The sequence below is a fragment of the Lipotes vexillifer genome, unplaced genomic scaffold, assembly GCF_000442215.2.
Source record: "Lipotes vexillifer unplaced genomic scaffold, Lipotes_vexillifer_v1.1 scaffold4, whole genome shotgun sequence".
NCBI lineage: Eukaryota > Metazoa > Chordata > Mammalia > Artiodactyla > Lipotidae > Lipotes > Lipotes vexillifer.
This window is the reverse complement of record NW_006785876.1, coordinates 4490699-4504001: the sequence shown is the minus strand read 5'-3', so window position 1 is coordinate 4504001 and position 13303 is coordinate 4490699. Positions and strand designations below refer to the sequence as shown.

The 13303-nt window shown below is 52.7% G+C and overlaps 3 protein-coding genes across 5 annotated transcripts; 1 reads left to right on the top strand and 2 right to left on the bottom strand.

Moving 5' to 3' along the window:
* On the bottom strand, nt 1–4585 carry RRP36 (ribosomal RNA processing 36). Its single transcript, XM_007458229.1, has 7 exons — nt 4492–4585; nt 2332–2479; nt 2134–2200; nt 1950–2054; nt 1586–1660; nt 1360–1477; nt 1–921 (listed from the first exon to the last, which is right to left on the bottom strand). Exons 1-7 carry the CDS (start codon nt 4583–4585, stop codon nt 785–787), a joined length of 744 nt encoding a protein of 247 aa, XP_007458291.1. The 3' UTR covers nt 1–784.
* Nucleotides 4586–4963: 378 nt separating this feature from the next.
* KLHDC3 (kelch domain containing 3) lies at nt 4964–11413 on the bottom strand. 2 transcript variants are annotated; one of them, XM_007458230.1, is made up of 11 exons: nt 11168–11413; nt 8744–8956; nt 8389–8565; nt 8121–8236; nt 7861–7932; nt 7538–7751; nt 7374–7460; nt 7119–7227; nt 6918–6991; nt 6716–6794; nt 4964–5594 (listed from the first exon to the last, which is right to left on the bottom strand). In XM_007458230.1, the coding sequence occupies exons 2-11, from the start codon at nt 8895–8897 to the stop codon at nt 5528–5530; spliced, it is 1149 nt and encodes a 382-aa protein (XP_007458292.1). In that variant the 5' UTR covers nt 8898–8956; nt 11168–11413; the 3' UTR covers nt 4964–5527. The 2 variants fall into 2 exon arrangements, with proteins under 2 accessions (XP_007458292.1, XP_007458293.1); XM_007458231.1 differs by lacking the exons at nt 8389–8565; nt 11168–11413 and having other exon boundaries at nt 4972–5594; nt 8744–9082.
* Nucleotides 11414–11498: 85 nt separating this feature from the next.
* On the top strand, nt 11499–13266 carry MEA1 (male-enhanced antigen 1). 2 transcript variants are annotated; one of them, XM_007458233.1, is made up of 4 exons: nt 11499–11600; nt 12110–12391; nt 12475–12577; nt 12879–13266. In XM_007458233.1, the coding sequence occupies exons 1-4, from the start codon at nt 11538–11540 to the stop codon at nt 13028–13030; spliced, it is 600 nt and encodes a 199-aa protein (XP_007458295.1). In that variant the 5' UTR covers nt 11499–11537; the 3' UTR covers nt 13031–13266. The 2 variants fall into 2 exon arrangements, with proteins under 2 accessions (XP_007458295.1, XP_007458294.1); XM_007458232.1 differs by lacking the exon at nt 11499–11600 and adding an exon at nt 11655–11739 and having other exon boundaries at nt 12112–12391.
* The last annotated feature ends 37 nt before the right edge of the window (nt 13267–13303 follow it).

The window sequence follows — 13303 nt, the reverse complement described above, 5'->3', positions numbered from 1 at the left end:
AAGAGAGGAATGCATTTGCTTCTGCCAGGTGCCTGAAGGCACTATCAACCTGAGATCACTTTAAACTGAATTGTCAGCTTGAGGATTTTCCAGTCCACACAGGCAATATGAATTCTCCACCCAAACAGTACTGAGAGCCAGCTGTGCTTACATATTATCATATTTTTGTCCCCACCTTCTACCTCCCCTTGCATCCAAGACCAAAGCTAAGTAGATGAGTTGTGGGATTGGTTCCGTCTTTGAATGATCGCGTCATCTGTTCAGTTTAAATAGGAAGGGTCTCTGATCTGACTTCCCAATTTGTAGGAGCATTAGATTTATTGCCCACCCAACATGTGGCCCCTGAAATGGTAATTCTAAGCCACCCACAAAAGCAGCAGAATAAAAAGATGAGTGACACGAGTGTTTATGAACTGGCTCCTACATAAAGTCCCAGTCCCGGGAGCCACTCACAGACTCTATGGCCTTCAACTGGCCTCAATGTCACTCACCAGTCCTTTTCCTTCTATACCAGAATCATTATTTTAAGGCAAGAATGGGAGGACTTGAGGACATGACGACCCAGATCCAAGCAGAAGTGTGGAATGGCAGAAGGCTGAGCTGCTCTTCTTGTTCAGCCCTCAGGCAGTCCAAGAGCCCTCTAGTCATCTCTGAGCCAGTTGGGTTCCCAGGCAGCTGTGACCCTTGCCTTTGAAAGGGAAAGACCAGAACGGGCCAAGCCCAAATGTGTCCCCACAGATGCATTTCTCACTGGGGCAGTGGCAGAGCTGAGGACAGCTCCTTATTACTCTTTGCTCAAAGGGAGATGTCTTCTGTCCTTGCCTGCATTTCGGCGCCTCTTTCGACTCAAGAAGCTCTCTAGCTTCTTGCTTCGTTTCAGCTCCTTGAACTTCTCAGCTAGGACCAACTGGCGCTGCTCAGCTAGAGGACAAGGAGAAAGCAAGCCAGTAAGCAAAGCAGGAAGCCCGCTTCTTTCCCTTTCCCCAGGTCAGTAATTCTCAACCACTATGCAGTGATATGTGACTCATCTGGAGTTCACCGGTGTGTGTAAGCAAGCTGACTTCTATGAATCTACTCTTTCTCAATTCAACCAACTATGAGCTCCTTCTCTCTGCCCTACCCACAGATGTGGGGGTGGGAGAGAGATAAAAACGACACTCCCTGCCCATGGTCATTAGGGATACAAGAATGGTTACAAACAACAACTCCCTACTATTCCTACTTTCCTCCAACTTACCATGGGATCCAGCCTTCATGCCTCCCTTAGGGAGCTCACGGACCCCCAACACAGTATCCTGCCTCTGTGGCCACCCAACCCCTGTTCCTGTAACTAGCCTGTCATAGCTGTGCCCCACTCACATTTCTTCAGGAAGTATGGCCGATGGCCCTGCTGGGCCTGAGCCCGCCGCTCCTGCTTCAGGGCCAGGTGCAGCTCCTGCTGCCGCTTCCGTTCCTGCTGTGCCATTTCTTGCTGCTCCTGAGGAGCAAAGATGAGATCGGTGAGACAGGTGAATAGCAGGGACTGTGAATCACCCCCTGCCTCGAACTGCTCTCACCTCCCTCCCCCGTATTCTGACTTACTCACCATGTGCTGAAGCAGCTGCTGCAGTTTCTCACGCTCCTCCCCTGAACGGCGCTTCTTCAGCTGCTTTTTCACAAGCTCCACGTTGGAAAATGAGTATGACAGTTAGCATTCTATAAATGTTAGGCGAAACTCTGTGCCAAGCATTATTCTAAGAGGTTCGCATATGTTAACTCACATAAACACTACAAGATAGGAATTATTATCTTTCTGTGATAAGGAAACTGAAGCAAAAAGAGGTTAAGTAACTTGTCAATGATCACACAGCTAGTAAATTGACGCACCCTGCTCCCCTCTGCCCGACTCTCTGATCTGTGCTCTAGTCTCACCACTCGGAATCCCCACAGACCAATCTCAAGTTACTCACATCTTTCTCTCTGGCTCGGATGTCATTTAGGAATTGATACGTTTTATCAAACACCTCAGGATTATATTCCCCTGACAGATCGTCAAAGCGGGGGTCCCGGGCTACCTTTGGAGCGAACAGAGAGAATATAAAAGAACTGTTCAGTCTCCTTGCACTGAGAAAGAGCTCACTGGCTCCTCCTCACCTTCTTACTGATGGGAACAACTTGACGCAAAAATGGCACCCGGATCTTGGCTGACATTTCCAGAGGCCTATGGAGAAATTAAACAGGTCAAGGGAACTCCAGTCTTGTCACAGGCCTCCCACCTGCCACCCAAGAAAGCAGACACCTACTCAAGGTCCCAGCTATCCTCCAACTCCTGGGGCAGGCCTTGCTCCTCACCTGTGTTTATCTGCAACACATGCTTTTTGGACAGGTGGTCTGGAACTTTGCTTCTTAGTGCTGTTTCCAGTTACCAATTGTTTGTACATCTTAGTCCCCACTTGGCTCTGCAATTCTAACAGCTCCTCAAATGACATGTGAGATGTGCCTGTGAAAGGTAGGTGGGGGTGAGAGGGAACCGCAACTCAGCTCAGCATCTGCCACTGCTGCAAAGGTGCCATCCCATCTGCATTCTTCATAGGTAACTGATCCTTTCCAACATCCCCTTCAGACCAATCACTGCGGGTCCTGGGCAGCACAGCTTGTAATGGCGCTACACTGACACCTGACTCCCCATCGGTTCCAGGTACCTGGGGCCTCACCTTGCTAAAGAAGGTGTACATGTAAGGCTCTTTTAAATCACTCCTTCACAGGTTTCCCCATAAGGACCTCTGTCTCCCTTGCTCAGCTACCATCGCCATTATTCTGGTTCAGGATACGCTCAGCACCTCTCACCTCAATCAGTACTCTAGCCTCCTCACTGCTCTCCTAACCTCCAGTCTCACTCCTCTCAAAGCTATGCTCCCCGCTTCAGCCTGGGAGAGGCATCTAAAAAGCAAAACCTGGGGAGGGGGTAAATTGGAAGATCGGGATTGACATATACACACTACTATTGATATATATAAAATAGGTAACTAATAAGGACCTCCTGTAGCACAGGGAACTCTACTCAATACTCTATAATGACCTATGTGGGAAAAGAATCTAAAAAAAAGTGGATAGGACTTCCCTGGTGGCACAGTGGTTAAGAATCCGCCTGCCAATGCAGTGAACACGGGTTTGATCCTGGTCTGGGAAGATCCCACATGCTGCGGAGCAACTAAGTCCGTGTGCCATAACTACTGAAGCCCGCGCCTGGAGCCCGTGCTCCGCAACAAGAGAAGCCACCGCAATGAGAAGCCCGCGCACCACAACGAAGAGTAGCCCCCACTCACCGCAACTAGAGGAAAGCCCACGTACAGCAACAAAGACCCAACACAGCCAAAAATAATATAAAATAAAAAAATAAGAGTGGATATATGTATAACTGATTCACTTTGCTGTACACCTGAAACTAACACATTGTAAATCAACCATACTCCAATAAAAATATTTTTTAAAAAGGAAATTACTTCAGACCTTAAGTTTGCACTTTAAGTTCTTTAATAAAATAACTTTCTCTTTCCAAAAAAAAAAAAGAAAAAGGCAAATCTGATCTTATCACTCCCACCTCATCTCCACATACATATCCTACACATCATGTCACTCCAGAACTCAAAACTCCCCAATGGCTTCCATTCTTGCTCAGAGGAAAAGCTCTAGGCTTTGTAATAGCCTGAAGACCCCATGTGACCTAGCCCGGGTTTTGGCTCAAATCTCATCTCCTACCATCCCCTCCTTCCTACTCCTCTCCAGTCAACTGGCTTCCAAACAGTTCCTAAGCAGGACGGTATGCTCCCACCTCAGTTCCTTTGCACCTGACTTTGCTTGGAACACTTCCTCCAGCTGTACTGCTTGCTCCCTCACCTCCTTCAAACGGTTTCTCAAATGTCACCTACCCAGTAAGGCCTTCTGTGATTACTTAAAACTGTAACTCCTCCCCTGCTTTCCCTTCAAAGCTCTGATCACCTTTTTCAAAAAATTTACCCTTTAAAAATCTGCAATTCCGTGTTTTATTGTCTTTTATTAATTTGCTTGTTTTTTTTAACCCCTAAAAGGTAAGCTTCATGAGGACAGTGTTGTGCTGCTTTATTTACTACTGTATCTCCAGCATCTAGAACTGTGCCTGCACACAGCAGATGCTCAACAATGTTGGCAAAATTTGTTGAATCCTCATCTACTAAGCCTTCCCCAACAATCCATCCCCCTTCCTGACTCTGCGTTTGAACATAACGTTTCCTCCCTGAGAAAAACCCTCTTCGCCCTTTAAAAAACTGCTCAGGATGTCCTAATCCAGGAAGCATCCTCTCTCACTCCCCACTTTCCAGTGCGTTGGGGGGGCGCTCCCGGTGTTTGCATCTTTCAGAGAACTTAGTCTCACGGTCACGGCGTCTCCAGGCTCCGAGCCCGCACCACACGCAGTGCCACTGGCCCCTCACCCCGCCTCCGCGGCTGCCCCTCGGCCCGACGCCGTCCCCTCACCCTTCTGCAGATCCCCGGGCCCCAGGTCCCCGCCGTTCCGAGCCCCGCGAGGAGACCCGGAGGCCGCCCATCCCCGGGAGCTTGCATTCAGCATCTGACCGCGCGGCGCGCCGAAGACTAATGGCGCTACTTCCGCTCCGGCGGCGGCCGCCCCGCCCCGCTCCTTCCGGCATCTCCGGCAGGCCGAGTCCGCGACGCTTGGTGACAATAGAGCAGATCCCGCCCACCGCCGGGCGGGCCGCTGGTGGGCGGCCGGGGAGTCCTCCCTGGGCGGAAAAGGGCGCCCACCGTAAGTAACGTTGCCCCCTCCCTTTTGTCGCTTGGCGCTGCATTCCGCGCCGAAGAGAAACTCCGGCCAGGCCGTGGTGGTATTTGGTTTCCTAATGCTCTTGGCTGAGAAGCCAGAACCTCAGCACCCTGGCCCCACTGCAAGCTCCTGCCGTCCCTTGCCTATTCCACACAAAAGAGATCACACGTTTGGAGACTTTCAGTTCATTTTTATAAAATCTGAGCTGGCTGAGAGCGTCAGGGTACAGCAACAGCTCAAGGAAGGGTGGGATTATCTGCTGGTCCTCCCCTCCCCAGGTCAGGGAGAAGGAGATTTCATGCCAACAGCTGCAACTCCTCTCAGCTCCCAATCAATGCTCAGGGCTCAAGCAGCGGGAAGAGGTGGAAAGAGGGGTGGGGAGGGGAAGCTCCTGAGGCTGACACTGCTTGCTTCTCCCTCCTCCCCATTCCCTTCGCTTCCCAGCAGAGCATGGCTGACCTGGGGCAGAGCAGAGGCCCAGGAGCAGTTGGAGGGAGGTGAATGGGACAGAGCACCAAGGGGAAGGGGCCCTCGGCCCAAGGAGGAAGGGACCTAGCCCTCCCCCCTGCAGCTCCCCACTAAGTTCACAGCACAGAAAACACCTCTAGTCCAACAACTCCATGTGGAGGTATACCAAGTCCAGGGTCCAAAGGGGCAGGCGGGGGAGAGATGGGCAAGGGCAGTGAAGACACCAGCAGGCTCAGGAAGGGAGGCGGCAGAAACTTCCTCCTACCCATGGGAGGAGACAATGGGGCGACTGATATTGCTGTTGGTGGTCATGGCATTCAGCTCCCACCTGGAAGGCCAAAAATGACAGGCAGAAAGGACAGAAGGGGGAGCCTCCGCCCCCAAGTCCAGAATTGCTCAAACAAAGCAATGAACACACCAGTGCCTTCAACTTCCTAAAGCTCAACCACCTACGGCCACCTCTTCCTTACAGCCCTATGAGGGTTAACAGTCAGGTCTCCACCCACCACCAAATCCACTACCACCCACTAGTCCACCTGCAAGCTCATGTGGACTTCCTGTTTATGTTTACATATTGATATTCTTGTGCCCAACACCTGGAGAAAAACATCTGTGTATACATCTCAATAAACTTCCCAACCTACCTTTCCTCCTCTGCTCAGATCCAACCAGGATGCCCCTCCCCCCACCAGGAATGTCGGTTTTTGCTCTCAACTCCCATCCTTTTAAGGCCCTGATTCAGCTCTCCTATCCTCCCTGAGGCCTTCCCCAGCCATCCCACCATATTAAAATTAAATTCCTCTCTTTTTGACAACTGTCATTCAACAAAGTACCTCCTTATGCCAAAGCTCTACTCTACTTGGTACTAGGCACTTGCACATGTGTTCATCTTGGGCCAGCCTGGGATCCATCTGTTCAGCCTTGTATACTCTATCACCAAATACTGAACACACAGACCCTCAGCAAGTAAGAATTAAGCTGAACTGAATCAAGGAGAGGAAAGTGTCGCAGAATGACCCAGAAGGGCACAATTATACACAAGTTAACTTTCAGTGCTTGATTTAGACCTAAGAATGGAATTCAAAGGGAAGGAGCTAGGAAGGACCTCCCTTAATTCTGGAATTAATGTGATCCAGAGGCTCCTAAACTTGTTTTTTCTCTGCAGCTAGTTTCTAAGATTTAATCAAACTTTCTCAGCATATTAACAAAAATAACTGTATAAGCTCAGGAATTAGGAAGTGATACCTGTGAGCTTGGTTTGAAAACTGGACATTTTTTCCATAAAACTTACCCAGTGCACAGTTTTATATTTCCTTCTAGCTCCCTCTCCACAAGTACACTACAGAACAAAATCTTCTCTCTCCTGCACACTGAGACCAAGCCAATCAGGTCACGCCTGTCTGCCCACTCACCCTCAACCAGTCCCTCCTTTCCAACCATTCACTGTACCTGATGTCATGGGGCAAACAGGACTGGTCCAGGTTATACTGAATCACAGCCAGTTTGCACAGAGTCTTCAGACTAGGGCCTTTAAAGGAGGAGTGGGGGAGAGGGAGATGGTCAAAGCCGAGGAAAGGGTCCAGTCCTGGATATCACCACCCAAAGACAGGGACCCTGAGAGCAAATGCATTTAGGGAATAAGTGTACTTACTAAAGTCCAAAATGTGTAAGTCCGAATGATCTATGAGGTCAAATTCATCTCCCAGGCCTTCCTCAGGAGACGGACTATAGGGATCAAAAGAGAGATGAAGGAAGGAGCGAAGACTACCCACGAGACCCTCTTGCTCAAATGTCTCCCATGTTAGTCACAGGCTTAGGCCCTTCCTGGAGCCCTCCCCTCTCTCCTCCTAACCTGGTACCCCCAAAGAGGACAATCTTGTCACCAACAATACAGCAGCACTGGCGCCGGCGGGGACATGGCCCCTTCCCCTTCGGTTCAATCTTTTTCCAGGTAAACGACACTAAAGAGAAGTTTAAATGGAGGTTCAACACCTGCTAGCCCAGATATCCTCTCCACCCCCGCCCCTCACCCACTCAGGATTATTCTTTTCTTTTCCACGCCCCCTCAATTGCTTCCTGTTCCTCCCTTAAAGGCAGTGCTCTTTACCAGGGTTAAACTTCCAGAGGTCATGGAAGTGCCGGTTCAGCCTTGCATTATAGCCACCAAAAATGTACAGCTCCCCATTGTAGCCAACTGGAAGGAGAGAGCAATGTCAAGAATGTAGGGGCAATGGGGGACGGGGACTCGGCAGGGACATAACAGACACTCACAGGCTGAGTGGCTCCGGCGCCCCTCAGGCAGCACTGGGGTGGGTGGACAGTCCAGCCAGGCCTCAGTCCTCGTGTCAAAGACACGGATGCGGTTGCAGTAAATCTCATTGTTGGAATGGAATGGCCCAAAACGGTCTGCACGGCCCCCAAAGACATACATGTGACTGCCCAGCATTGTGGCCGAGTGGAAGTCCCGCCAGCGTGCAGGGTTGCCCTGGGCAGGAGCAGAGATGGGAGGGGGAGGGGTCAGCTTTCACTGTTTGAGCTCCCTATGGTTCCTTAAATTGAGGGTGGGGATCTGGGAGAGAGGAAGAAGGGCCAACCTTGGTACAGATCAGGGTCCATGTCATGGTGCTGGTATCCAGCTTGTGAATGTCATTGGAAAAGCAGTCCGCCTGACAAGGAAGAGAAAGGAAGTGAAGGAAAGAATAAAAGAGAGGAGCAGGGGTCACTCTCCGACCCTCCGTCCCTCCCACCTCAGAACCTGCAAGCAAACCAAAGCTTCCCATTCCACTACTTTCAATTCCCCTTCCTCCTTCTCATTCCCACCCTAGGGAAAACTCTAGTTTCTTCCCAGACCTACCAGCTGCTCGTAGCCCCCGAAAATGTACATGGTCTTGCCCAGGACACAAGCCGAATGTCCATCCCGGGCCCCAGGAACTGTTCCTGCCACTCGGGGTGTGGACCATTTGTGAGTATCTGAAGGAGGGGAGAGGGTGGGCCCAGTAAGCAAGCTGGTGTTCCCTCCTCGACTCTGGGGCGCCTTATTCCCAGCCCCCCTCAGCCCACACCTTCCCCAGCCCCGCGAGGCACCATTTGGCAGAACACAGCCTCCAGAGACTCATACTCACTGACGTCAAAGGCATAGAGCACATTGCAGGCCCCTTCGGTGTCATTCCGCCCACCCCAAAGGAAGACTGTGTCGTCGATGAGGACGGTGGAGTGTCCATACCGCATGTAGGGTACCACGGGAGCCTGCCCGCGGGTGGCGGGCCTCACTGGGGGCAGCTTTGTCCAACGCAAGGACACTGTGGGCACAGCTCTGCTCAGCCCTGGGAACCTCTCTTCAGGCCGTCCACATTTTCCCAAACCACATGTTAGTTTCCCCCACCCCCTCTGGCCGTGGGGGCCACCATCAAACCTCACTCAGCCACCCACTGCCCTCCCTGAGGTGGGCACCCAGGGATGGTCCCTGAGTTAGCTTACCTGCATTGAAAATGTGCACATCAATCTGACGCAGCGTCTCATAGTCTTCACCAGAGCAGTAACCCCCGAAGGAGTACACCCGGTGTCCGACAGCCACTGCAGCATGGTTCACCCTGCGGGGCCCGCCCTCCAGGTGCACCGTCCACCGTAACATCCCCTGGGCCACTGGTTACAGCAACATGCCCCCCCGGCACGGCCTGCTGCCTCTGCTACCTGCACACAAGTTAGGGCCAGGGGCTCCTCAGGCAAAGCCTTTGCCTGGTTCACCATGACTCTGCCCAGGACTAGCCTTGCCTCTAAGTGTCACCCTGGTGGCCCTCCCACACCACCCCTCCACAGCTCAGGTGGCTGGCTCTGCTCCAGGGGAGCTGCTGAGGTCAGGAAGCTAGCCCTGGCCCTGTGTTCTCCAACAGCAAAGGGTGGGGCCACTCTGACCTGACTGCCAGCTCAGACTGCTGATCAAGGGCTCAACGTGGTCATCCCCTACTCATGGCGGCTGCACCCTGTCACTGGCTTGGCCCAAGCTCCAAGCCCCCTTCAAAGGTCAGTGAGTTCTCTTATCTTTCTGACTCTGCTCTGCTTACTGCCACCTCTCTAAGAATCTCTGTGCTCTTTGAGGTGGGGAGAGGGATCTCAAAATACTCAGAGCTATTAATAGCCCAGCCAACCCCAGACAGTCCACTGAAAGCTGGCATGAGTGCCTCCAAGCAGAAAAGCTTTAAGGCTTTTAGAGTGGAACAGTTCCTCTATCCAGGATGGGGTGGGATTGATCCCGGACAGGGACCTTCATGGATGATTAGCCCCTCATAGGGGGCTCTTGTCAAGCAGAGCTGTTGTCATCGGGGTCACCCAGGGCCCCTCACAGGCATGAGGAGTTCCTTTGACAGCTGTGCCTGGCATGCTGCCAAGAACTTAAGCCAGAAAGGTATGTGTGTGCTGGGGATTGAGGGGGTAGGGTTTTCTCCTCTTGCCACTTGCCCAACCTAGCCATTGTGGTAGAGAACGAGCTATTTCCAGCAGCTCTTCTCCCACTTGGGTCTCTGAAAGGGGACAGGGGTGGGGGTGTGCACTGGAAAGGGAAAGGAAAGCAAAATGCCCTTGGGCAGGACAAGAGAAAGACCCAAGCATGAGAGATCATGGTCTCTTAAAGACAACCCGCTAACCTAGTGATAATGGGTACATCTGAAGGCTCTGTCAGGCAAATCCTGCAGCTGGCACTGCCTGCTCTGGCAGGCACCTGCTGGGTTTGGGTAGATCATCTGCTCCCTGTTCAAGAAGCCCTGGCAGAAGGGGGAAAAAAAAAAAAAAAGAAGCCCTGGCAGAAGGAAGAGCCAGGCAGAATCTCAGGCAAAGAAAAAGCTCAAGTAAGGGAGGCCCCTCGCAAGAAAGACACACAGGTTTCAGCTGGCTTGCCAGCCCTCCTGCCCCTGCCCAGCCTCCCTCAACCCCCAACCCCATGCTTTAAATAGCCACTCTGCCAAACCTGAAATAGCCCCTCAGGAAACCACTCTCACTTCATTACTCCTGTCCTCAATCCAAAAGCTCTTGGATCTGGGCTTGTAAGTACAGATAGGAAGGAGGTTGAAGAGCTTAAGAACTGGAGTCCATCTTCCCTCATAGCTTCCACTCCCCACTTCAGCTATATCAAGGTAAAGCAAAGAATTCAGAGGACAAGAGAGAAGCAATTCCATCCAAAGGTGGAGAAAAAAACCTTAGCTTCTCCTCCAAAAAAAAAAACAAACAAAAAAACCCAACTCAAGCTCGTGGAGAACAAGCCCCCAGGGTCTCAGGGGCTCCTCTTATCCCTGGGTCTCTCCCATCCTCCATCACTGCCGCATTCTTAAGCTTCTTCAATTTCCTTCATGCACCTAACCCCCTTCCTATTCTCTTGCAATTTTCATTCCCCGTTTCTGGCCCTTCTTGATCTCCTGAGAGCTTTGCCGTTTTCTCCTTCTTCCTTCTCCCACAACTCCAAGCTCCACCCCGACAGCCCTCCATTTTCCCTCTTCCACTAAGGGGAAAAAAGCTAATATCCATTGACCCCTTTCCGCCAGAGATATTCCTCCCTGTATATGACGCTATCCCTGTCGTCTCCCAGTCAACCCAACCTCCCCTCCCGCACAACTCCAGACACCCCCGCCCTTTTCTTCCATTATCCTCAGCTTCCCTGTTCTCCTCATAACCCGATCTTCTTTCCAATTTCCTTTAGTGCCTCCTCCGGCTACCAGGTCTCTCCCACTGTTTCCTCACCATCCTCCCGGAGCCCTTCTTTCCCCATTAACACTTTCCTTTCCCATCATCCCCCTAGTTCCCTCCCCACCCCCACCTCTTCACTCTCAGGCCCCTCCCCCACGACTCCAGCGCTAACCATGGGCATCCCCAGCCCCTATAATTCTCCTTGTCCCTCAACCCACCCCGGACTACCTGCCAGGCCGGGCCGGGGCGGGGCCGCGGGTCCTCGCGATGCCTGCAGCCTAGAACCCGTTGCACGCCAACCGACGACGCGATCCCCAACGAGATAAACACAACCAGGCTCTATCCTTCCGGCGGGCAGCTGTCTGCGAACATGCAGTCAGAGCTAAGTGCCCGAAGCCTACCGGGACTTGTAGTTCACGGTGTTCCGGAGGGACGTCAGGGGCTGAAGAGTGGGCAGGAGCCTGAGGAGATTCTGGGCATGTGCAGATACGTGTCAAAAGTCGCGGGGTTTACTGGGTAATGTAGTCCTTGGTTGTCCGGGAAGAAGACGGTGGAGGCGGGGCAAGGGGCGGACTCTTCGTCCTCGCTCGCGTCAATCATGAGCGCGCGGCAGGGTTGGAGGACGAGGCACCCCGGCACGTCCTGCCGCGCCGGAAGTGAAGGTGAGAGTTTGGCAGCGGGCTCTGAGCGGGCAAGGCGCGCGGAAACGCCAGCGCCGAGAATCGTTGGGGCGGTTGGGGACGCCGCAGCTGGGGCCATTTGAAGGAAGCCTCTGGGACCCGAAGGGCGTTCGTCAGGCGGTACAGAGGGGAACCCCTTGGAGAGGAGAGAAGGGGGCGGGTACGCCTTGTCTAGGGGAGCTTATTTGGCGACCCGGAGTTCCTAAGTGGACTGGGGGGGAGGGGCGTTCTCGAACGGGTGTCTTTTGGGAGGTGGCATGGCCTCTGGCTGGGCTGTTAAGAATTGGCGGAGTAAGGCGAGTGGGCCTCCGTTGAAGATAAGTCGGCTTAGAGGTAAAGGGCCCAGGAGAGGCTGGATGGTGGGGAGGGGGGCAGGAAACTTGGGGCGTTTAAATGTTTCGTGATGTAGGAGACCACAAGGAGCTGGATGAGAGGCTGAAGGTGGACTTAATTTCATCCGATCACTATTCTCCTGCCGCCCTGTTCTTGCAGCCCCTGCCCGATGGCAGCAGTAGTTCTAGGGGTAGACACCATGGGTCCTGAACGTATCTTCCCCAATCAGACTGAGGAACTCGGGCCACACCAGGGCCCTACAGAAGGCACTGGGGATTGGAGCAGTGAGGAACCAGAGGAAGAGCAAGAGGAAACGGGGGCAGGACCAGCTGGCTACTCCTACCAGCCCCTGAACCAAGATCCTGAACAAGAGGAGGTGGAGCTGGCACCAGTGGGGGATGGAGAAGATGTAATTGCTGATATCCAGGATCGGATCCAGGTATGGTGGAGGAGGCATTGTTCCTGAGCAGGTGAAGCTGGAGTCCTTGGACTGGCCCTGAACTGTCGTCTCTGGCTCTGCAGGCCCTGGGGCTTCATTTGCCAGACCCACCATTAGAAAGCGAGGATGAAGATGAGGAGGGAGCTATAGCATCGAGCAACCACAGCTCTATTCCTATGGACCCAGGTAAAAGACATCATTCTTTTATTCTGGAATAATAATGGAGGAAGAGAACTGGTTAGTGCCAGTAGAGGGAAGTCACAGGAACACCCTGTTTCTAAAACAAGTTTGTAATCTAAGATTTTGCAGACCTCAGAATCCAGGTGAAATGCTATTCCTTTAGGCTGGGGGAGGATGGGCAGGCTTGCCTAGGAATAACAGGATTCAGTGACCTCACTAGCCCCAAAGCTCTGGGTTAATTCAACGAACGGGGAGGGGAGCTGGTCTTACTGTTTCTACCCCCTAACTGGTCTGCCTGTGATTTCAGAACATGTGGAGCTGGTGAAAAGGACAATGGCTGGTGTAAGCCTGCCTGCGCCAGGGGTTCCTGCCTGGGCTCGGGAGATATCAGATGCCCAGTGGGAAGATGTGGTACAGAAGGCCCTCCAAGCCCGGCAGGCTGCCCCTTCCTGGAAGTGATCACCCTGAGAGGTGCCTTATCTCCCTGCATTCCAGGCCAGAACCAGCACAGGACTGAACACATCCTGGTTGTAATGTCCATCTCCATCCTCCCCATCTCCCTTCCACGTCAAGGCAAATCAGACTTCTCAGAGACCCACTTTATTCAGTTCTGTACATATGGGGACAATGGTCCAAGCCCAACCCACCTTAGCATGTATCACTCTGTGGGGAATAAAGCACCCTGTGTACACAGCCAAAAGCTGCACTGCCTGTGCCCCGGGCCCGGGTCCG